Source organism: Mirounga angustirostris, unplaced genomic scaffold, assembly GCF_029215605.1.
Source record: "Mirounga angustirostris isolate CCGP_5_RB_7025 unplaced genomic scaffold, mMirAng1.0.hap1 SCAF_2, whole genome shotgun sequence".
NCBI lineage: Eukaryota > Metazoa > Chordata > Mammalia > Carnivora > Phocidae > Mirounga > Mirounga angustirostris.
Window position 1 is genome coordinate 158,323,016 of NW_026991710.1, and position 23,667 is coordinate 158,346,682.

The 23,667-nt window shown below is 40.3% G+C and overlaps 2 protein-coding genes across 2 annotated transcripts in view; both read left to right on the plus strand.

Moving 5' to 3' along the window:
• The window catches only part of LOXL2 (lysyl oxidase like 2), a 121,735-nt gene extending 98,397 nt beyond the window's left edge, over positions 1-23,338 (plus strand). The window contains exons 17-18 of the transcript XR_010409661.1: positions 14,950-15,101; positions 20,330-23,338. The gene's annotated coding sequence lies outside the window, so the exon portion shown is untranslated. The remainder of the gene's footprint in view (positions 1-14,949; positions 15,102-20,329) is intronic.
• On the plus strand, positions 15,108-20,323 carry LOC123848031 (small ribosomal subunit protein uS14-like). The gene has a single exon (XM_045880033.3). The coding sequence runs from the start codon at positions 16,756-16,758 to the stop codon at positions 16,924-16,926; it is 171 nt and encodes a 56-aa protein (XP_045735989.1). The 5' UTR covers positions 15,108-16,755; the 3' UTR covers positions 16,927-20,323.
• Positions 23,339-23,667: the final 329 nt, after the last annotated feature.

Here is a 23,667-nt window from a genome sequence, read left to right on the forward strand (position 1 = left end):
TGACAAGGTGTACTAGCCTTGTGGGTAACTGGACGAGGTAGCCACTAGCATGGTGACTTGCAGGCCATCAAATTATACTACCCTACTACATCCACAAGTAACTCCAGCACCCACCTTAATTGGGGCTTGAAATTCTCGCCATCAGACAGCTCCTCCTGGCTATTATAATCTAGAAGACCAGAGTTGAAATCCTCCTGTGTCCTGAAAGGGGCGGAAATGTAAGCTCCTGATCATCCTGAGTCCAGAAACTCAGAGCAAAGCAAGGCCCTGAGCTAAGAACACTTAGGACCCAGGTTTTAATATAGAGATGGGACAGTCTGAATGTGCCCTGCAGTAGGATACGGACAAGGTTATGGGGACAGTGTAGCTCAAAAGGTGGGCTGGGAGGAGAGGCCTGGGAACAGAAAAATGGAGAGAAATTAAGATGCATTTTGCTTTCTCACAGTTTTTCCCAGAGTATTTCTTAAGAAGATGTGGCATTATATCACATTTACAAAAACTATCTTTCCAGATAGTTCCAACAATAAAAAGGGCCTAGAATAAAGGCAAAACCCGGTGCAGGAAGAACTCCAGGGAGCCAAGTCATGAGTCTCTTTTCTGGGCATGGTTGTGAGGAGCTTCTGAAGGCCTGACAGGTCCTCTGCCCCCAGCCTGGAGGGGCTTGTAGTCCCTGAGGGGGGCAGAGGATGGGAGGGTGGCAGGAAGAACAAGAGAGACACCCTTTTGGTTTCTGACCCCACCAGCTCCACCCACACTCCACACAGGCTTGAAGTGGGAGCCTGCCTGGAGAGAATGCGGAGTGGCCACACGATGGCACTGTTTCTCTGACCAGGCTTCCTCGACTGGGAGGTGTGAGGCTGGGAGGCAAGCCCACTTGGCCACAGCTAGGGACCAGATCTGACCTGGGAGGAAGATGCCTGGGGACTCAGAAAACAAAGGCCCAATTTTCTCAGCAAAGTGGCTATCTCTCCCCAAAACAGAAGGACAGATCAAAAACCCAGGAGGGGGCGCCTGGGTGGCTCAGTTGGTTAAGCAACTGCCTTCGGCTCAGGTCATGATCCTGGAGTCCCGGGATCGAGTCCCGCATCGGGCTCCCCCTGCTCGGCGGGGAGTCTGCTTCTCCCTCTGACCCTCTTCCCTCTTGTGCTCTCTGTCTCTCATTCTCTCTGTCTCAAATAAATAAATAAAAAATCTTTTTAAAAAAAACCCAGGAAACAAGACATGCCCCCACCTCTTTAGAGCTGATCCGTGTTACAGATGTTCAACACATTCAGAGAAGGTAAAAACAAAGCTCCTAGAGGAAGGCTGCCCCTGAACCGCTTCTACCACACCCTCTTTAGGTGGCTCAGAGGCTAAACAGAAAAAAAAGGCGTCAGCATGCAGGACTCCATCATGGGTGGACCTTATGAAGGGACGCTTGCATAAATGTGGAAGGGAGTCAAAGTGCTTCTACCCACACTATTTTGGGACAATATCAGGTGAGGATAAATCGGGCCCTATTACTCAGAGGTGAGTAAACAGAACACAAAGCAGCACAACGGATAGACAGAATTTCTACAGGAAAAAAAAAAAGGAAAAGCACAGAGCAGGAAAAAGAGCAGAGCAGAGCATAGATGGTAAGAAGATATTGGAAGATTCTCTTGAGAAAAGAGAATAAAATTTCAGTTAATAACTGCTTCACATTCCCAAGGAAATCAAAGAAAGCCTGATTTCCGTGTCACAGCGGATAAACCAACAGATTGAGATGAAAGAGAACTGTCAGAGCCATGGAAAGATGTAAAAGAGGCAATCATGTTCATCACAGAAGCAGCAAAAACTAGAGGCAACAAAGCAGTGTCGCTGAGTAAATGCTGGTGAAAAAGAAGATGACTATTTACAGAAAGCTTGCCATATAAACTGCACTCATTAAATCCTCACAGCAGCCCTTTCAGATGGAGATTGTTAGCCTATTGTACAAGAGGAAACTCAGGTTTAGCCAAGGACACCCAACTACTAAGTGCAGAGTTGGAACTCACTCAAATCTAGCTCTAGCCTGCCACACCCATGCTCCCAAACACCGCAGGATTAAGATTCTCCATCTTTGGAATGTCATTCGAATTGTCTTGGTGGCCAGGAGCCAGATGCAGAAATCAGGAATGAAACAAATTCGATGAATCCAATCCGTTGGAGCGGCATGCTAGTATGTGCTATAGAATTTTACCCAAAACAGGAGGTACGAATGAAAGATTATGAAAGAACTGAATGCAGGGGACACGGGGTCCCAAACAGTCCCATCTGAAGGGATGGACCTAGAGTTCCCTGCTGCCATAGTGTTCTCTTTGTGTTTAAGGTGAGGTTTAAGAATATCCAGTTTATGACTGTTATCAAAAGTCCTTGTAATGTTTGCATAGTTTGGCATATTGGAGAACCTAACACATTAGGTAGTGGTTCCAATTTCAAAAAAGTGAAATGGATCTCAGACTTACAATATAAATGGGTAGATGTAATGATGTGGAGAAAAAAGGCAAAAGAAATGTGGATAGAATTAATTTCCTTACAACTTGCAGCCCTTTGACAAATACTTGAGACAGGCAGAGTGAGACATTCCTCCAGGAACTCACAACTGTCTTAATGTTAATGCTTTGCTAGAGGCTTAACAGTAGCCTAGGCCTCCAGGATCCTGTAAGTCTTCCTTAGCATGTGAAAATCCTTTTGGAAACTTCTTTTGTCTTTACCCCTCACCCTTAACTTAAAAGTATATAATCAGGGCACCTGGGTGGCTCAGGTCATGATCCCAGTGCCCTGGGATCAAGCCCCCCATTGGGCTCCCTGCTCAGTGGAGGGCCTGCTTCTCCCTCTCCCTCTGCTGCTCCCCCTGCTTGTGCTCGCTCTCTATCTCTCTCTGTGTCAAATAAATAAATAAATAAATAAATAAATAAATAAATAAATAATTGTTTTAAAAAGTACATAATCAATAGCTCTTCACAATCCCGGTATAACTCTTCCTGCCCACGGGTACTGTCCTGGTACTTTAATAAAAACACCTTTTTGCACCAAAAATGTCTCAAGAATTCTCTCTTGACCATTTGCTTGTGGCCCACATCACATCAGTTAAGAGTATTTGACTAAGTTGGTAAACAGTATTATAATATTAAAGAGAGCTAGATTTACAATATTTTAAGATCAACAGGAGTCATTTACGTACAACATAGAGAAATGTTTTGCTTTATAGCCCACAAGGTCATCCATTTGATATGCATAAAAAAGCGAGGACTTCTGGAATATAGAGAAAATAATATTTTTCCCTATTCCTCCCACTAAATATAACTAAAAACCCTGGACATTATATATAAAACAAACATAAGGAGACTGAAAGGTGGAGAGAAGAAGGCAGAGCAACTAGGGACCTCAGGATTCAAGGAAAAACAAAATGGTAAATTTCCTAGGTTTTCTTTATGCTTCAAATTCCCAGACTTGGATGTTGAAGCCAGCAATCCAGAAACATCAAAAGACAAAGACAAATTAAAACAAAACAAAACCTAACAAAAGCCTTTTTTCTCTCAGCCGAAGGGGCAGGCTATAGCAAGAAAGAAAACTTTCAGACAATAACTGCTCTACCCCAGCCAAACGTTGTCCTCACTCAAACCAGCAAAACATAACAGGAGCCTAGACTGTCACCTTCATCAGCTTGTAACAAAGTCCCACAACCTTCCCACCAAGACAGTGTCAGAGAAGGCCCAGTAGGGAATTGGGACTTTCAAGCTCTCCAGGCAGTAATGAGCCCTGGCCCCTGCCTACAGTGTCAGTAAAGACCACTAGAGAACCAAACTTCCGCCCCCACCCCAGCAGTAAAAGAGCACCCTCCTCCTCACCCTCCCCACTGCAATGCTGTCCTAGGAGGCCTAGGGGACAGTAAGACTTTCATACCACCCAGAAATCAAGAGACCACTTCATCCCCATGGTGTCAGTGGAACCCATGTGGAAAGCAGCAAGGCGCTTCTACCTCTCCCAGCCAGGAAATTATCCCTGGAGGCCTGCTAGGAAGCCAGAAAGCCCACCCCCACCCAGCAGTAATGAGAAGCCCCCACCTCAGGTGTCAATGACAGATGAGTGGGGAACCTGGATGTTAGACCCCGCCTGGCAGTAAAAAGGCAATGCCCCCCATGCCCTGCCAGAATGGTGTCAGAAAGAGACAGCTGAGGGCGCCTGGGTGGCTCAGTTGGTTAAGCGACTGCCCTCGGCTCAGGTCGTGATCCTGGAGTCCCGGGATCGAGTCCCGCGTCGGGCTCCCTGCTCGGCAGGGAGTCTGCTTCTCCCTCTGACCGTCCCCCCCCCCTCATGTGCTCTCTCTCTCTCTCTCAAATAAATAAATAAAAAATCTTTAAAAAAAAAAAAAAGAAAGAGACAGCTGAAACAGAGATATAATTAAGATCCAGAATCTCATAACATAACATAACACCCAAGATGTCCAGAATTCAATCAGAAATAACTTGTGATACCAAATACTAGGAAGACCTCAGACTCCATGAAAAAAAGGCAATCAATACAAATACTGAGATGCCAGAAATGTTACATTATCTGACAAAGATTTTAAAGTAGCCAAGATAGGGGCACCTGGGTGGCTCTGTCGTTAAGCATCTGCCTTTGGCTCAGGTCGTGATCCCAGGGTCCTGGGATCGAGTCCCGCGTGGGCTCCCCACTCCGTGGGAAGCCTGCTTCTCCCTCTCCCACTCCCCCTGCTTGTGTTCCCTCTCTCGCTGTGTCTCTCTCTGTCAAATAAATAAATAAAATCTTAAAAAAAATAAAAATAAAAATAAAATAAAATAAAGTAGCCAAGATAGAAATGCTTCAACAGAGGCACCTGGGTGGCTCAGGCAGTTAAGCATCTGCCTTTGGCTTAAGTCATGATTCCAGGGTCCTGGGATCGAGTCCTGCATCAGGCTCCCTGCTCAGCAGGGAGTCTGATTCTTTCTCTTTCTCTCTCTGCCCCTCCTCACTCCCCACTTGTGCTCTCTTTCTCTCTCTCTCAAATAAATAAATAAAATCTTTTAAAAAAGAGAGAAAAAAATGCTTCACCAAGCAATTGTGAACGCACTTGAACTAAATGAAAAAAAAAGAAGTCTCAGCTAAGGCATAGAACATGTAAAGAAGCACCAAAAGGAAATTTTAGAATTGAAAAATACAATAATAAAAATAAAAACTCAGTAGCAGAATGGAAGAGGAAAAGGAAAGAACCTATGAACTAGAAGATAAAACAATAAAAATTACCCAGTCTGAACAACAGAGAGTAAAAAGACTGAAAACATAAATGAACAGAGACTAAGGGATCTGTGAGACTTTAAAAAAACGATTTTACATTCATTTTCTCAGAGTCCCAGGGAGGAGAAAGAGGGTAAGGTGGAAAAAGCGGTCAAAACAGTTGCTGAAACTTCTGAAATTTGGGGAAAAAAATCCACTTGGAAACTTGCAAAGGGTCAATTTACCAAGAAAACATAGCAATCAAAATTAAAGAAGAAATCAAGACTATCTCAGATAAAGGAAGAGTAAGAGAATTTGTTGCCAGGAGACCTAGCCTAAAAGAATAACTAAAGGAGTTCTGTAAGAAAAGAAACAATAAAAGAAAGAATCTTAGAACATTAGAATGGAGAAAAGAACACAGTAAGCAAAAATATAAGTAATACAGCAGACTTGCTCTCTCTTCTTGAATCTTCTAAATTGTGCTTGATGGCTAAAACAAAAATTATAACTATCTAGTGGTTCTAAATATATGTAGAGGAAATATTTAAGACTATTATAAGTGGAGGAGTTTAAAAGGACATAAACGGAGGTAAGGTTTCTGTACTTTACTCTAATTGGTAAACTGAGAACACCAGAAGACTGTGATAAGTTATGTGATAGCTAAAGCAAGCATAAAAAAACTATATAAAGGGACATTTAAAAAATACTACAGGTAAATCAAAATGGAATTCTAAAAAATGTTCAAGGAACCCATAGAAAGGCAGGAAAAAGAAAACAAATGAAAAACAAAGCAGTACGCCTGGGTGGCTCAGTCAGTTAGGCATCCAATCCTTGATTTTGGCTCAGGTCATAATCTCAGGGTTGTGAGATTGAGTCCCACATTGGGCTCCACACTGGGCATGGGGCCTGCTTAAGATTCTTCTTCTACATTTCCCTCTGCCCCCCTCCCTCTCTAAACACACACACACACACACACACATACACACACAGAAAGCGTAGTAAAATAGCAGACTTAGACCCTAAAATATCACTAATTACACTAAATATAAGTGTTCTAGATACATCAATTAAAAGACAGATTGTCAAAGTCAATTTAAAACCATGAATCAACTATATGCTATCTGCAAGAAGCTTACTTCAAATAGAAAAAATATAGGCAGGTTGAAAGTAAAAGGGTGGAAAAAGATCTATCACGCAAACAGTAATCAAGGGAAAGCCAGTGTGGCTATATTAATTTTGGATAAGTTAGACCTCAGAGCAAAGAAATTACTTGAGACAGAGAGGGACATCATAAAATGACAAAAGGGTCGATTTACCAAGAAGACATAGGAATCCTAAATGTGTAAGTGCAAAACAAAAGAACTGCAAAATATGTAAAGCAAAAACTCATAGAACTGAAAGGAGAAATGACAAAGCCCACAATTATAGTTAGAGATTCTAACATCTCTCTTTCAACAATTTTCAAATAACTAGACAGAAAATCAGCAAAAATATAGAATAATTCAACAATACCATTAATCAACAAGATCTAATCGACATGTGTGGCACCTGGCTGGCTCAGTTGATAGAGCATGTGACTCTTGATCTCAGGGTTGTGAGTTCAAGCCCCAACTGGGTATAGAGCCTACTTAAAAAATGAATGAAATAAAATAAAATAAATAAAACAGGATATAATCAACATGTATAGAATACCCAACAGCAGAATACATCTTCATTTTAAGTACCCAATGAACATAGTCCAAGACAATTTCCTAGACCATAAAACAAACCTCAACAAGTTTAAAAGAATTTAAATCATTTTACCTGTTTTCTGACCACAATGAAATCAAACTAGAAATAAGTAACAGAGAGATAGCAGGAAAATCTCCAACCATTTGGAAACTAAAAAACACGCTTCTAAATAATCCATGGATCAAAAAGGAAATCCTGGGGGAAATGAAAAATACATTGAATGGAATGAAAATGAATAGAACATATCAAAATTTGTGGAACACAGGTAAGCAGTGCTGAGAAGGAAATTTATAGCACTACATGCATATATTAAGAAAAAAGGAACACTCTCAAGTCAAAAGATAAAGAAGAGCAAAATAAATACAAAGAAAGTAGAGAGGTGGGGCACCTGGCTGGCTCAGTCAGTGGAACATGGGACTCTTTATCCTGTTGTAAGGTTGAGCTCCACTCTGGGTGTAGAGATTACTTAAAAAAAAAAAAAAATCTTAAAAAAAAAAAAAGTAGAAAGGAAAAAAATATAAAATGAATAGAAATCAATGAAATTGAAAACAGGAAAACAATAGGGAAAATCAATAACCCAAAGAGCTGGGTTCTTTGAAAAGATCAATAAAATGACATGAAAAAAAGAGAGAAGACACAAATTACCAATATCAGGAACAAAACAGGAAATACCACTATAGACCCTACAGACACCAAAAGTATAATAAGGAAATATAATAAACAACTTTACACACATACATTTAACAATTTAGTGAAAAAACCCAATCCTAAAAGGTCACTTAGTGTATTCCATTTATATAACCTTTTTGGAAAAGACAACATTTTTAAATGAAGAATAGATTAGTGGTTGAAGGGGTTAGAAACAGGAGGCATGGGGGGAGATTGATGGAGGGGAGAGGAAGTGGGTATAACTAAAAAAGCTACAGGAAGAATCCTTGTGTTCTATATCTTGACTGTGGTGGTGGATACAGGAAACTTCACACGTAATAAAGTTATGTAGAATGAAATACACATGCTCACAAACACAAATGAGTATAAGCAAAACTGAGAAAATGTGAATAAGATTGGTGGATTGTACGAAGGTCAACTTCCTGGTTGTGATATTGGGGAAACTGGGTAAAGGGTACACGGGATCTCTACAACTGCATGTAACTCTACCACTTGCTCAGTAAAAATTTGGAATTAATTTTTTGTAGAGGTCCTAGCAAAAGCAATTCAACAAAAGAAAGAAAGAAAACTGGAAAGTTTGGAAATTTGATGAGATCAAAGTATGATTGTTTGCAGGATATTTTTTTTTCCACAGAAAATGGAAGATCAAGTATATTAAATTTATAAATGTAAATTAAATGTTTAAGAACTTCATAAATATGAGTAAAACCAGGACCAAATGTTTAAGAGAAATAAATTTGTTCAGTCATTTCAAGTTTACCAAAGTTGTTCTCATTTTCTGTAAAATATATCAAATATACAAATAAAATTACAATATTTATAAATTGAAATTTAGAACAATGAAACCTAGATATTTAAATGTGTTACTTTCATAAACTAATATAACTTAAAAGCTAACTAACTATAAGAAATATTTTGTGAATAAAAAGCTACTCTCATGAAAAACTACCTAAAACTACATGAAATTCAAAGAAAAAGCAAAAGAGATTAAAGCAGTTAGGGAAAATATGAATACAGAGGCCTGCCTTGTAGATCCAACATATGGATAATTAGTATACCTGAGGAAGAAAACAAAACTATTGGAACAGAAAAAAAATTAAAATGCAACCATATTTTGTTAAAACAAAGGAAAACATGAAGCTATAAAGTGTGTTGCCATGTTCCAGAAATAAATAGACAGATGATAGATGATGATAGATGATAGATAGATAAATAGATAGGTAGGTAGATAGATAGATGATAGATAGACAGACAAATGGCTGATATAGATCATGGCAAAATTCTTTTCTCTGGGCATTAAAAAAAAGACAAATACAAGATTTAGGCAGAATACAAAGGGAAAAAATCAAGTGGCTGCAGATTTCCCTAGTAACTCATATGCCAGAAGAAAATGGAACAACATCCGTGGATGTTTAAAGGGAAAATGTTAAGGGGCACCTGGGTGACTCAGTCGTTAAGCACCTGCCTTCAGCTCAGGTCATGATCCCAGGGTCCTGGGATCGAGCCCTGCATTGGGCTCCCTGCTCAGTGGGGAGCCTGCTTCTCTCTCTCCCACTCCCCCTACTTGTGTTCCCCCTCTTGCTGGGTCTCTATCTGTCAAATAAATAAATAAAATCTTAAAAAAAAAAAGGGGGAAAATGTTAAGACCAGAAAAAACTATAAACTGTGATGGCAACTGGAAGATGTTTCCAAAGTTGCAATGACTTTGTAAGTCACTCTCTCATAGAAATTCTGCTGGGGGACACGTGATCCTGGCCTCTCTATGGTGGGATGCCAGGACATTGGCAGACACTGTTTATAGACACCATGTCCGTGTCCTACATGGCTTAAGTCTCAAGACTTTTGGAAAATCCACAAATAACTGGAACTGTTTTCTCTAATGACCTAGTCAATCTATTCCAGAATAGATTGCCCAACCAATCTCTTTGATAGCTGCCAGATAAATCACCTTAATTAGAAAAACAAAATTCACTCTTTGTAGACTAGCACCTTTTCCCCCCTTTCTTCTTCCCTTTTCCTGGGGAAAGTCCTTTTTTTGTTTTCATTTCATTTCTTTTTTTCATTTCATTTCTTTTTCATTTCTTTTCTTTTTTTTTGTCTTTGTTCACTGATAAGAATCTAATGCCTGTCCTTGGTGTACTTGTGAGTTAGTTATACAACTCGATGAATATTTCTAAGCTTTGCTTTGACATTCATTATCCTTCCTGGGAAGCCACTAAAAGACATAATGCAGACAACCAAAGGATGAATAAAAATAAATGACTTACAAACTGGAATGTCATGAGAGAAAACGCTTCATGATGAACATTTAATTTGCCTAAACATTTAGTTAAGTGAAATAATCACAGCAAGAAAATGGCATATAAATATTATAATTCTTGAAAGAAGAGCTACAAAGTCTAAAAAAAAATTTTTTATCACAAGAGATTAAGACAGGAGCCCCAAAATGCATTCTACAGTGTGGAGGAAGGGGGAAGGGCGTATAACTGTGGCAGTCAATAAGTAATATTTTTTCCAAGTAACTGGCAGAGACTGAGGACGTTAGTTAATAAAGAAAACTGACCTTATAGCAAAATATGGTCAAAAATATAATACAGGGGGGGGAGCTTAAAAAAAATGGACAAAAAAGAGGTGATGGAAGTAATATTAAATAAAGCCTTTGTGGCAAAACCATAAATGGGCTAGATTCCATTATATTATGAACATTAAAATTGATTCAAAGAGCAAAATATCATTCTATATTCTTTACCAAACTCACACCTAGGACAACTCCATGCAAATTCATTTAAGGATCTCAATGAAATAGTCAAAACACCACATGGAACTTAATGGGGAAACACTAGGGATACCACATTAATTTCAGAGCAAGTCAGGGATATTCACCAATGTCTTTTGTTGTTATTGTTAAGATTTTATCTACTATTGGGGCGCCTGGGTGGCTCAGTTGGTTAAGCGACTGCCTTCAGCTCAGGTCATGATCCCAGGGTCCTGGGATCGAGTCCCACATCGGGCTCCCTGCTCTGCGGGGAGCCTGCTTCTCCCTCTCCCACTCCCCCTGCTTGTGTTCCCTCTCTCGCTGTGTCTCTCTCTGTCAAATAAATAAATAAAATCTTTAAAAATAAATAAATAAATAAATAAATAAATAAATAAATAAATAAATAAGATTTTATCTATTATTTAAGTAATCTCTACACCCAACATGGGGCTCGAACTCACAACCCTGAGATCAAGAGTCCCATGCTCTAGAGACTGAGCCAGCCAGGTGCCCTTCACCAATGCCTTTTTTATCATTTTTTTAGAGGTCCTAGCAAAAGCAATTTGGCAAAAGAAAGAAAGAAAGAAAACTGGAAAGGTTGGAAATTTGATGAGATCAAAGTATCACTGTTTGTAGAATATTTTTTTCTCACAGAAAATTTCAAGATCAACTAAGAAACTCTTAATAAGCAGGAACTGTCTCCAGAAATGAAGACCATCTGGAGCAGAGGAAGTGGGAATGCTAACAGAAGGGCAGAGAAAGGCAGGGGTGGGGAAGCTGGAGAGAAAGGTTGGACCTAGAAAGGAAAGTGTGGAGGTGAAGGGGCCAGAGGAATAAAGGACCCAGAAAACCAACCCTAGACCCTGCTCTACCTGATTGGCCTCCATGTGTACCATCCCCTGTTGTGCAGGGTCCCCACCCCAGCCCCAATCTCTGAAGCTGTTTGTTGTCCTTCGGTTCCTAGGAGACCACTTGTCAGGCCTGCTAGAGTTCTAGCTCCCTTCTTAAAGGGCCAGAGTAACAGGAACCCAGATGGGAAATAAGGGTTGGGGGCGTAGTCTCACTGGTGGGCTTCGGGGAGCAGGCCCGTCCTCATCTCAGCCTCCAAGCTCCTGCCGGGGACTCCTTACCAGGACCGACTGCTGAGGTTTGCACAGCCACCCAAACCCAGACCAGTTTTCCCCAGTTCAAGTGCCACTCACAGGAGACCCTATTGCTGCCGGTGGGACTTACAGGACAGGAGGAAAGAATGAATGTTAAGGCTTTGGGCTTTGTAATGGCATAGGACGTGCCCATGCTTAAAAGTTCAGTGAAAGAACATGGCACAAAATTGATGTCCTCGATTTAAAAAAAGACAACAGAAAAAAAAATATGGAAAGAAAACATACTACAATGTGGGCAGTGGTTGTCCCTGGGTGGTTTTATTATGGGTTGTTTTCTTCTCTAGACTCCTGCACCTTTCACGCAAATTTTCTAAAATATATCTATAGAATATGTGCATTTCCATAATGTATGTATAAACATATGCTATTTTTATAAGCAGGGAATAGACACTTATTTTTCTATCTTCCCAACCATTCAAAGTAATACTACATGCAAATTTAGCAAAATTTTTAAAACGTAACTGAGCAAACTTTTTTTTTTAAGATTTTATTTATTTATTTGAGAGAGAGAGAGCACAAGCAGGGGGAGCAACAGGCAGAGTGAGAGGGAGAAGCAGGCTCCCCGCTGAGCAGGGAGCCCACTGCGGGGCTGGATCCCAGGACCCTGGGCTCATGACCTGAGCTGAAGGCAGAGGCTTAACCGACTGAGCCACCCAGGCGCCCCCTGGGCACACATTTTTAAAACGACCCTCCCTTAATTGCAAAATCCACAGACTTCCAGCCCTCTCCAATGTGGCCAGCTTGGGCAGGATCTAACTTACATGAGCTAAGGCAGTGGGGAAGGCTTTGGCTCAGCATCCTCATTTACTGGGTTCCCACGGTGGGCCTGGCACTTCCCATACATTACCGCATGCCATCCCCATTGAAATCCCGAGTAGTGGTTATCACCCCCACTTTACAGACATAGAATTGGGCCTCCAGCATTCAGTAAATGGCCCACCCCATTGCTCTGCTACTAGAAAGCCAAACCGGGATTCAAGCCCAGAGTAATGGTCTCAGAGTCTGTGCTCTGTCCCCTATTCTAGTAATTTCCCAACACTTTCTAGCTGTGGAACCCTCAGTTCAAACAAATGCTACCTGTTGTGTGAGTTTGCTAGGGCTGCTAGCACAAAATACTTCAGACTGTGTGGCTTTAACACACTTTCGGTGTTTTCCCCCACAAAATTTCAGGAGCTGGAAGTCCAAGATCAAGGTGCTAGCAGGGCTGGTTTCCTCTGAGACCTCTCTCTTTGGCTTGCAGGTGGCTGGCCTCTGGCTTCTTCACGTGGTTGTCCTCTGTGCACGTGGGCCCCTGGTGTCTCTCTGTATGTCCACAACTCATCTTAGAAGGAGAGCAGCCACTTTGGATTAAGGCCTCTCCTCAAGAGCCTCATTTTCGTTTAATCACCACTTTAAGGGCCCTGTATCCAAATACAGTCACATTCTGAGGTCCTGACGGTTAGGCCTTCAACACATGAATTTTAACATCTGGACTCTCATATGTAGATGTGACCTGTTTGGGCTCAACTTGGGCTGGGAGGCCCGGAGCCCAACTCTGCATTCAATCCCTAATACCCCTTTATGGGCTCAAGGAAGACTAATTAGGAAGTCACTCCTTTTTACAACTTTGAGAAAAGAAAATATTCAAAGAAACTCAGTAAAATAAAACTCCACATGTGAGCCATTTCTGTGAAAAGACAGATGGAGCCATCAGCTGATTTACTATGAAGACTGCCATATTTCATCTGACATGTTCCTCACTGTCCCTCTGCACTGGCCAGAAAAAACGGATTATTTTTTTCCTTACCCAGTTCTCAAACTCCAAGGATAGAAAGCACCCCGGGAGGTAGTAAACTTTGTCCGTATATATATATATTCAAAGATGAAATATTAAGCATTTTGGTTTCATAACCAGCATATTGGATACCCGGGGAGTGGATCATTTTTAAATATTTTCCTCATCTAGGCAACAAAACTATTTTTGTAACAATCACATAGTTATCAATAATAATTATTGTTTTGATTTGTTCGTTAGCTTAGCAACAATTCATATTAAAAAAGGATAAATTCCAATTTAAGGATATTCAAATTCGGTAAAATATATCATGCATGAACTAAAATTTGCACTTACCGAACAAAAATATACCAAACATTTTGTATTCTTTCAGTGTTTTAAATTTTAAACACAAGTAAAACTCCAAGTGGTCATAATTAAAATGACGTAACTACTGTAACTCATGCTATTTCTTTTGTATTTACAATTGCTATGCTATCCTGGTCCACTTTGAATCTACTGTTTAAACACAGGAATATATATTATCGTAATGATTGAAGACATGAACTGCACCTAAAATAAGCTTTAAAGATTCCAAACTATTAAGAACGAACTTTCTTTTTTTTTTAAAAAAAAGATTTAATTATTTATTCTAGAGAGAGTGCTTGTGCGCATGTGCCCATGGGGTCGGGGTGGAGGGGTGTGCAGGAAGCAGGGGCTGAGGGAGAGGGAGAGAGAGAATCCCAAGGAGACTCCCCACTCGGAGTAAAGGTCCATCTCATGACCCTTAGATCATGACCTGAGTGGAAATGAAGAGTCAGGCGCTCAGCTGACTGAGCCACCCAGACACCCCAAGAACTTACTTTCAAAACAAATGTGTGGCAGCCCACTGTATCACTGTGAATTCCCTGAATTATCTTCCAAGTATAGGGTTTACTGAAGATAGTACTAAATATGTTCCATCTGAAGCTTACATAAGCACAGTCTTTATTTCGAACTTAGACCAATAAATTATTTTTTCAGGAAAGTATTTATTACCCACTAGAATTGCCAGCACATGGTGATAAGAAAAAGCAGACTGGGTTTTATTGTTTTGATAATATCTGTAGAAAATGCATCCTCTTGGGCCCACACCTGGAATAGAGGACTCCCTCTGCTGGTGGAATCAGGGTGGAGGTCAAGTTGAGAGTAGAAACAAGGAGCTTTAAGAGATGTGAAAAGGGTAGGGGCACCTGGGTGGCTCAGTTGGTTAAGCGACTGCCTTCAGCTCAGGTCATGATCCTGGAGTCCCGGGATCGAGTCCCGCACTGGGCTCCCTGCTCAGCGGGGGGGTCTGCTTCTCCCTCTGACCCTCCTCCCTCTCCTGCTCTCTGTCTCTCATTCTCTCTCTCTCAAATAAATAAATAAAATTAAAAAAAAAAAAGAGATGTGAAAAGGGTAGGGGCACCTCAGGGGCTCAGTCGTTAAGCGTCTGCCTTTGGCTCAGGTCATGATCCCAGGGTCCTGGAATGGAGTCCCACATGGAGCCCCGCATGGAGCCCTGCATGGGGATCCCTGCTCAGCCGGCAGTCGGCTTCTCTCCTCTCTCTCTGTCTCAAATAAGAGAGACATGAAAGGGTAAATCAATAGAACTTGCTGGTTCTTCTCTTTCGGTTTCCAAGATACCACAGGTTTCCGGCTTCCTCCTTCCACTAGCCACTCTTCCGGTATTCTACTGGGCTCCACTTCTCCTCGGCTCCAGAAGTTAGAATGCCTCAGGGCTCTGCCTGGGATCAAGCTTCAAGTTTATTCCTCCCCTGGTTTCACCATCTCAGTAAGTGGAGCACCTTCTTGTTCAAGGCCTGTCAACCTTTATGCCTCCCTTTCCTCCCACCTGACCCCAAGCCCTTGGTAATCTGCCGGGGGCGGGGGTGTTTGATTCCCACATACCTCTGGAAACTGGCCTCTTCTGACACCCACCTCCTATCTCTGTTGTGTCCCTCCAAATTCCAAGTTGAAGTCCTAACCCTCGAAACCTCAGCATGTGACTGTGATTCAGTTAAAATCAGTAGGGTGGGCCCTAATCCAATATGCTGGTGCCCTTAGAAGAGGACATTTGGACACAGACACACACTTGACTAGGTTAAGGAAATTTCCTTCTAGTCCCTAGTTTATTCATTTTATTAAATTATAAATGAGTGTGGAATTTATCACATGTATCTATTGAAGTCTTTGTGAGATATACTTTGTTAATGTGGGTAGGGCTGTCAAAAGATGCTCCTTCCTCCAGGCAGCACAGCTCCATCCCAGGGCCCACAGCCTGGCAGCAAAGCTTGAACTGAATTTCAGCCCCCTTCAAGCCATCAGCAAGATGCCCACATATAGGTCACACCCTATGAAGAGTCTGGCTCTAGGCCAAACCCTATGTGTGATGGTTCAGGCCTGACTGCAGGCAACTGTGAAGGCTTCCTTTGCCTGGCAGCCCTCAGGGGGTGGGGGTGGGAGTGGGGAAGCTGCCTTCCTAAGAGACTGGCTGCCCAGCCTATGCATTGCCATCTGGAGGCAGTTAAGAGTCAAGCACTCAGCTCCCTAGCCCCAGCCCAGGCACGCTCTCACATACACCTGCAATACCTACATTCCCAGCCTAGGAGTCTCCACCGGGAGATTAAGGGGGCAAGGGGAGCACCTGAGACACTGCCCAGATGCCTCTGCCTCTAGCCCTCCCCACTACCCTCCCCCTGGTGTCCAGCTCCATTAAACACAAGAGCTTTTTGTTCGGGGCTCCCTGGACAAGACAGTGAGCAAGACAATTGCCTTCCCCACTCCACCAACTCAGCTAACCTTTGCTCAATGCTGTTTCATGGAGGGAAAACAGAACTTTGGGAAGCCAGCATTCTTTCCTGTTTAGCCTCTTGCTTGTACTAAGTAAATAAAGGTCTGCCTGTTAACTTCTGGTTTGGCTCCTAGTCTTAATGGACACTTTGACCTCTGGCAGCTCTGTGACAACGTACATGACTATATTTGGTGGCTTGGTGGTCAGTGATGTTAGATTTTCTGATATTAAATCACCCTTGAAAAATGAGGATAAAGCAAAGCTGGTAATGCAGGAAAATTTTTTTAAAGATATTTTGCTAGTAGGTTTGCTAAGATTTTTAATGGCTCATTGATTTTCAGTATTTTTCTCTTCGTTTTTCAATACTAGCATGTACAAATATAAATTGTCTCCTAAGTATCTCTTTAGCCCCATTACATGAATCTTAATATATAGAGAAAATAGCGGGGACAAATGGGGGAGCATTTCTGATGGGGGAGCATTTCTGGCAGGTTCAGGGTGAGTGAGGGAGGCCGATGTGGCTACCCATTTTCTCCTTTCTAATATAATTTATTCTCTGAGACATGAGTTATTTAGGAATATTTCATAATGTCCAAATGTATGTCTTGTTTAAATTAACCCATTTCTTTTGCCTCATTGCAATCGACAGAGCAAGATGGGTCACCAGCAGCTCTACCAGAGCCATCCGAGGAAATTTGGCCAGGGTTCTTGTTTTTGCCGTGTCTGCTCAAACCAGCACGGTCTGATCCAGAAATATGGCCTCAATATGAGCCGCCAGTGTTTCCATCAGTACGAAAAAGATAGAGGCTTCATTACGTTGGATTAAGTGAATTCCTTGAGTGGGTCATCCAAGATATATACCTTAACTGCAGATATCCAAGACACCTACCTTAATGCCAACCCATTGTACATAAAATAAAAATATTCCCATTAAAAAAAAATTAGGGGCGCCTGGGTGGCTCAGTTGGTTAAGCATCTGCCTTTGGCTCAGTTCATGATCCCAGAGTCCTGGGATCGAGCCCCACATCGGGCTCCCTGCTCAACGGGAAACCTGCTTCTCCCTCTCCTAGTCCCCCTGCTTGTGTTCTCTCTAATAAATAAATAAAATCTTTAAAAAAAATTAACCCATTTCTGTAGGTATCTAGCTTAATTGTATCATGATCAGAGAATATAAATATGATTCTGATCTTTTGGTCTTTTTTGTGATTTGTTTTGTGTCCTAGTAGATGGCCAGCTTTTGTAAATATTCTATATATACTTAAAAAATGAATAGTCTCGGAGTGCCTGGCTGGCTCTGTTAGAGGAGTGCATGACTCTTGATCTCAGGGTCATGAGTTCAAGCCCCACTCTGGGTGTAGAGATTACTTAAATAAATAAAACTTTAAAAAAATGAATAGTTTCTTTTTTAAAATTTTACTTATTTATTTGAGAGAGAGAGTATGAGCAAGGAGGAGAGGGAGAGGAAGCAGACTCCCCACTGAGCGGGGAGTCTGATGTGGGGCTCCATCAGAGGACCCTGGGATTGTGACCTGAGCTGAAGGCAGCCACTTAACTGGCTGAGCCACCCAGGCGCCCCCAAAATGAATAGTTTCTAATCATTGTAAACAGAGTTGGAGATATTTCCATTAGATCAAGCATGTTGTGCGCTTCAAATCTTCCATAGCCTCTTAATTTTTGGTCTACTTGTTATATGAGTTGATCTCACTGTATTAGAATACATGTGTTAAAATCTACCACCGTAACTGTGATTTGGCAATTTCTCTTTTTAATTTCATCTTTACATGCTCTGAAACTATATTATTGGGTGCATATAAATGTAGAAAAGATATATCTTCCTGGTAAATTGTTCTTAGTATTTAACTATGACTATCTTTAACCCTAATATGTTTTTGCCCTAAAGTCTGTTTTGTTTGGTATTAAAATAGATACACCAACTTCTCTATTTTTTAATATAAAATTTTTGTGTATCATTTTTTTAAGTCTATCTCTTGCAAACAGTTCAGAAGTAGCTTTTATTATTTTAAAAAATTGGACAGTATCTTTTATCTGGCAGGTTCAATTCATTTACACTTATTATGATTACTGACATCTTTTTTTTACCATCTAATTTTGTACTTTTTTTTTTTAAAGATTTTATTTATTTATTTGTCAGAGAGAGAGTGAGTGAGTACACAAGCAGGGGAGCGGCATGCAGAGGGAGAAGCAGGCTTCCCGCGGAGCAGGGAGCCCAGTGTGGAACTCGATCCCAGGACCCTGGGATCCTGACCTGAGCCGAAGGCAGATGCATAACCGAAGGCAGATGCTTAACCGACTGAGCCACCCAGGCGTCCCTGTACTTTCTATTAATCAAGACTTTCTGTGATTCTGTATTTATTTTTTCCTATCTTCTACTGGGTTTTCCCTATTACCCTTTCTATTTTCTAATGGTTTAAAAGTTATTCATTCAGGGCACCAGGCTGGCTCAGTCAGTGGCTTGCCACTCTTGATCTCAGTGTTGTGAGTTCAAGCCCCACACTGGGTGTAGAGATTACTTAAAAATAAAATCGTAAAAAAAAAAAAAAAGTTATTCATTCAATATCTATTCTTTTGGTGTTATGTACTTTTAAAAAATTGAGTTATGGGGGTGCTTGGGTGGCTCAGTCGTTGTCTACCTTCAGCTCAGGTCATGATCCCAGGGTCCTGGGATCGAGCCCCTCATCGGGCTCCCTGCCCGTCGGGAAGCCTGCTTCTCCCTCTCCCATTCCCTGTCTCTCTCTGTCAAATAAATAAATAAAATCTTTAAAAAAATAAAAATAAAAAACTGAGTTATAACATGCACATAGAAACGTGTATTCTCCAAGTTTATTCATCTTCAAGATTGCCTTGGCTACTCTTGAACCTTTGCATTTCTGTATCAAGTTTGGATTTTGCTTTTTAATTTTCACATGCATGCACATGTGTGTGCACACATACACACACACACACCCCCTGTTGAGATTTTGATTGGATTTTCACCAAATTTAAAAGAATGGACATTTTTACACTATTAAATCTTCTAATCAAAGAACGTGAACATTTTTTCATTTACTTAAGGGCTTTACATTTTTTTCTCTATTTTATAGTTTTCAGTGTAAAACAGTGGTTCTTAACTAGAAATAATTTTGCACTCTTTTTTTAATAGCAGCCCAAGCTGACTAATTTACCTCCACAACAAATACTTATCCATTCCAAAGTGTCAATAGTGCCAAGTTGAATAAGTGGTATTCAACTTATTAGATTATTTTCCCAGACAGCTCTATTTCGTTTTTTCCAGTCCTTACACTTTTTCTTTTCCTTGCCCTACTAAACTGGCAAGAACTATGTTGAATAAGCATAATATCCCCAGGAAAGCTTTCAATATTTCCCTACTACATATGATATTCTTGGTAGGTTTATAGTTGACAGTTATCAGATTTTAAAAAATTATCCTCTATTCTTAGCTTGCTAAAGAGTCCCCCCTGCTTATTCATGAATAGGTAAATTTTATCAAGTGCATTTCCTAATTTGTCAAGATAATTATATGGGTTTTTTTTCTTCTTGTTTCTCTCTTTCATGTGGTGAACTGATTGATTTTCAACTATTAAACTCCCCTTGTATACTTGGAATAAACTGCCCTTAGTTTTGATGCATTACTTTTCTTTTTTGTAATATACTTGTCAGACTTTTGTGATTAGAATGTGTTGACCTCATAAATGAGTTGGCAAGTGTTTCCTATTTTTCTATTCCTCAGTAAGAGTTTGTGTAAAACTGATATTTCTTCTTTAAATGGTTGGAAAATTTTGCCAGTGAAGCTAGTTTGGCCTGAGGTTTTCTTTGTGAGGTTTTTAACAATGGATTCAATCTCTTCCATAGATATCAAACTATTCAGCTTTTCTACTTCTTGTTCTGTAAGTTTGGTAAGCTGCATTTTAAAAGTGTAAAGTTATTCCTAACATCTGTAGCATAACTGTATGATCTGTAGTGATGCTCTTTTAACAGCACTCCAACCAGTCTTAAAGGTTGACTTGCTTTAAGTTAACACACACCTTACTTGCTGACCTAAGGCCTTTGATAGGTAACAGAACTAATTTACTCTCTTTGACGTCCACAGACCACTGGCCTTGAGGAGTGAAAGACCAAATTTTCCCAGGCCACAGGGGCCATCAAGTCTGAAAATGTCTTGGCTTTCTGACTAGCCCAGCAATTTAACAACATATTTTTCTTTTTTTTAGGTCACACAAATGATTTTACTGACCTGGCTTTGTGCATCTGTAGACCTTGCCCTCCTCTGCAGAAAGAACAGAGTATTCCTGCACATCGTGAAATAAGAACCGGACCCTCTGGCACAACCCTGAAGCATTGAGAACATTTGTAGCTGGCATCAGCAAGTGCACGAAATCAAGAAATGTTGCAGGCTACTGCACTCCCTTTGCTGATTAACTACCCTAAACCCCTTAAAAAACCCATGAGCCAGGCAGAAACCTCAGAGTTGGCTTTTGGTCAAGAGTCTGCCTTCTCCCTGGGTTGCTGGCCTCCTGAATAAAGCTCAAATTTATTTCCAATCAAAAACTCATTGGGGTGCCTGGGTGGCTCAGTCAGTTAAGCAACTGCCTTCAGCTCAGGTCATGATCAGGTCCTGGGATAGAGCCCCATGTTGGGCTCCCTGCTCAGTAGGGAGCCTGCTTCTCCCTTTCCCTCTGCCTACTGTGCTCTCTCTGTCAAGTAAATAAAATCTTAAAAACAAAAACAAAAAAATCTGTCTCTTGAGTAATGGCTTTCAAGTGATAGGCAGATGAATTTGGGTTCAGTAACATGCTGTCTTCTTTTTTTCTTAATCAGTCTTGCTAGAGATTTCTCAATATTACTCATCTTGTCAAAGAACCAGATTTTGGGTTTGATAAATTTCTTTGCTGTACATTTGTTTTCTATTTCATCAATATCCGCTATGTTTATTTCCTTCTTCTAGTTTTTTAGGTTTGATTTATTTTTGCCTAGATTCTTTTTTTTTCTTTTTTTAAGATTTTATTTATTTATTTGACACAGAGAGAGATAGTGAGAGCAGGAACACAAGCAGGGGGAGTGCGGGAGAGGGAGAAGCAGGTTCCCCACTGAGCAGGGAGCCCGATGTGGGGCTCGATCCCAGGACTCTGGGATCATGACCAGAGCTGAAGGCAGATGCTTAACGACTGAGCCACCCAGGCACCCCTTTGCCTAGATTCTTGAGATGGAAGCTTAGACTGCTGATTTTCCAACTTTCCTTTGTTTCTGATATATACATTTAAGGCTAAGCACTGCTGTGTTGGCACCCCACAACTTTTAATATATTGTATTGTTCATAATACTTGTACTAACTTTGTGATGTCTATAGGATCTAGATCTAGGTATGAACTATTTTTTACTTAATCTGGAATCTATTTCCTGAATTCCTATCTCTCATCAGTGCCGGAAAACACTCGCTGATTTCTCTTTGAATGTTGTCTGTTTTCCATCTTTAAACTCTCCTTCTAGACATTGAGTTAGATACATGATAGACCTTTTCTTTGTGTTCTCTCTCTTTCCTTCTCCTTCCACCTAGCAGAAGGTCTAGAGGACACTAGAAACCTAGTGTTTCTCTCAACTTTTCATCATTCTATTCTGCATTTGGGTAATTTCCTCAGTTCCATTTACAGTTCACTTATTCTTTTCTAAGGTATATCAGATCTGCTGTTTAACCCATTGATTGAGATTTGGTGAATAAATGAACAAATATACTTTTATTTTTAGAAATTTTATTTCCTTTTTAAAAAATCTGCTTAGTCATTTTCACAATGTATTATTTTCTTTTGTTTTGATTCCTTTTTATGCTTTTAAATGATTTAGTATATTTTCATTTTTATAGTTGTAAGCTATGAACTGCTTTAGCTGAAGTTCTGGAGTCTCACCCTGCTATTCTCTGGGCTAGCTCTCACTCGTGGTGGATTGTTTCCTTGTATATTTTACAATTTGGAGCCATGAGCCCATCTTCGGCAGTTTTATCCATGCAGATTTTATACAGCCTTAAGAGTTGTCTTGCCTTTACCTCTTCCAGGTATTCATGATATCAATATTTTTTAATTGTGCTAAAATACACATACAGGACCACTTTTTATTTCTCATCTTGTTAGCTGTAATATCACATGAAAAATGAAAAATGAAAAATGAAAAAATTAAACCCCAAACCAGTGTGAGCAGACCTGTGGATCTAATTTCTCAGATGATACTTTTTTTCCACCTAAGTCCAAGCTGAGATAGACATGCTTCCTTGTAATCCCCCTGTCCCAGAGGACAGCTTTTTTTCCTACCTCACCTGTTGAGGGAGGGTGTTGTACTTTGAGGGTCACAGTTTAGTAAGGGAGGCTTGTTCCCAGCCCCCCGCTTGCATTGACTTTTGGACTCATCTTTATCTCTGATAACTGTGAAATTCTGTGCCCTATATTTCCACACACCCCATCTGAAGGCAGCCATGGTGCAAGTTCATCTAGTTTTAAGTTCTCTTTTTGTTCTTGTCCCTTAAGGATTTCTTTCTTGTGACCTCAGTTATGCATCATTTCCCCCCTCTATTTATTTTGAAATATTCCAAACCCACAGAAAAATCTCACGAAGAACAAACTAGACACACACATTTACTTTTTAAATTTTTGTTAAACCATTTGAGAGTTAGTCACAGATATGATGACACTTTAAATACTTCTGATTACAACTCCTATATAATCATGATACAATTACCAAACTCAGAAAATTTAACAATGGTATAATACTTTAATATACGGTTCAATTTTCCCATTTGTTCCAATAATGTCTTTTATGACAGTCCTTTTTTCTAACCCAGTTAAAGGCCATACATGTCATTTACATGTCTTGTCTTTTTTGTGTCTTTTAAACTGGAATAGTGTATCTGCCTTTTGTCTTTCATGACATTGACATTTAAAAAGTCTAGACCAGTTGTTTTGCAGAATAACTCTGAATTTGGATTTGTCTGATTATTTTACTTTTAGTTTCAGAGTAAACATTTTTTTTTTTTTTGTAAAGAACTGTACATAGTTAATACTGTGTCCTTATCAGTTCATCTTATCAGGAGGAACATGATGCCATTTTCTACATTTGTGGTAATGCTAAGTTTGATTATTTGATTGATATCTACCTGGTTTAGCCATTAAAAAGATAACTTTCCTTCATCTGTCATTAATAAGCTAAGGGGTGATACTTTCAGACTGTGTGAATGTCCTGGGTCCCAAAAATATTTTGCTCAATAGTGTCTAAATTAGCTATTATTGCCTGAATTAGTTTTGGTGTGATTGTTGCAAAATGGTACGTGTTCTAATTCTATTATTCCTTTGATGTTTATTAGTTCTCTAAGGAGAGCTTTTCTTTCTCCCTCCCCCAGGCTTCCCCACTCAATGACTCAGTCATTATCATCACTGAAGTTAGTATCAAAATAAATTCATTAATTTTTAAATATGGTGTGTTAAAAACCATTCCTCTCATTATTCATTTTGATTCTCTGATTATTCTTGCATTCCTTCAAGCCATCCTCTGTGTCCTTTTGACATGT

Excerpts from the sequence above, each read along its gene's own strand:
- LOC123848031 (XM_045880033.3), top strand. The coding sequence starts at position 16,756 with ATGGGTCACCAGCAGCTCTACCAGAGCCATCCGAGGAAATTTGGCCAG.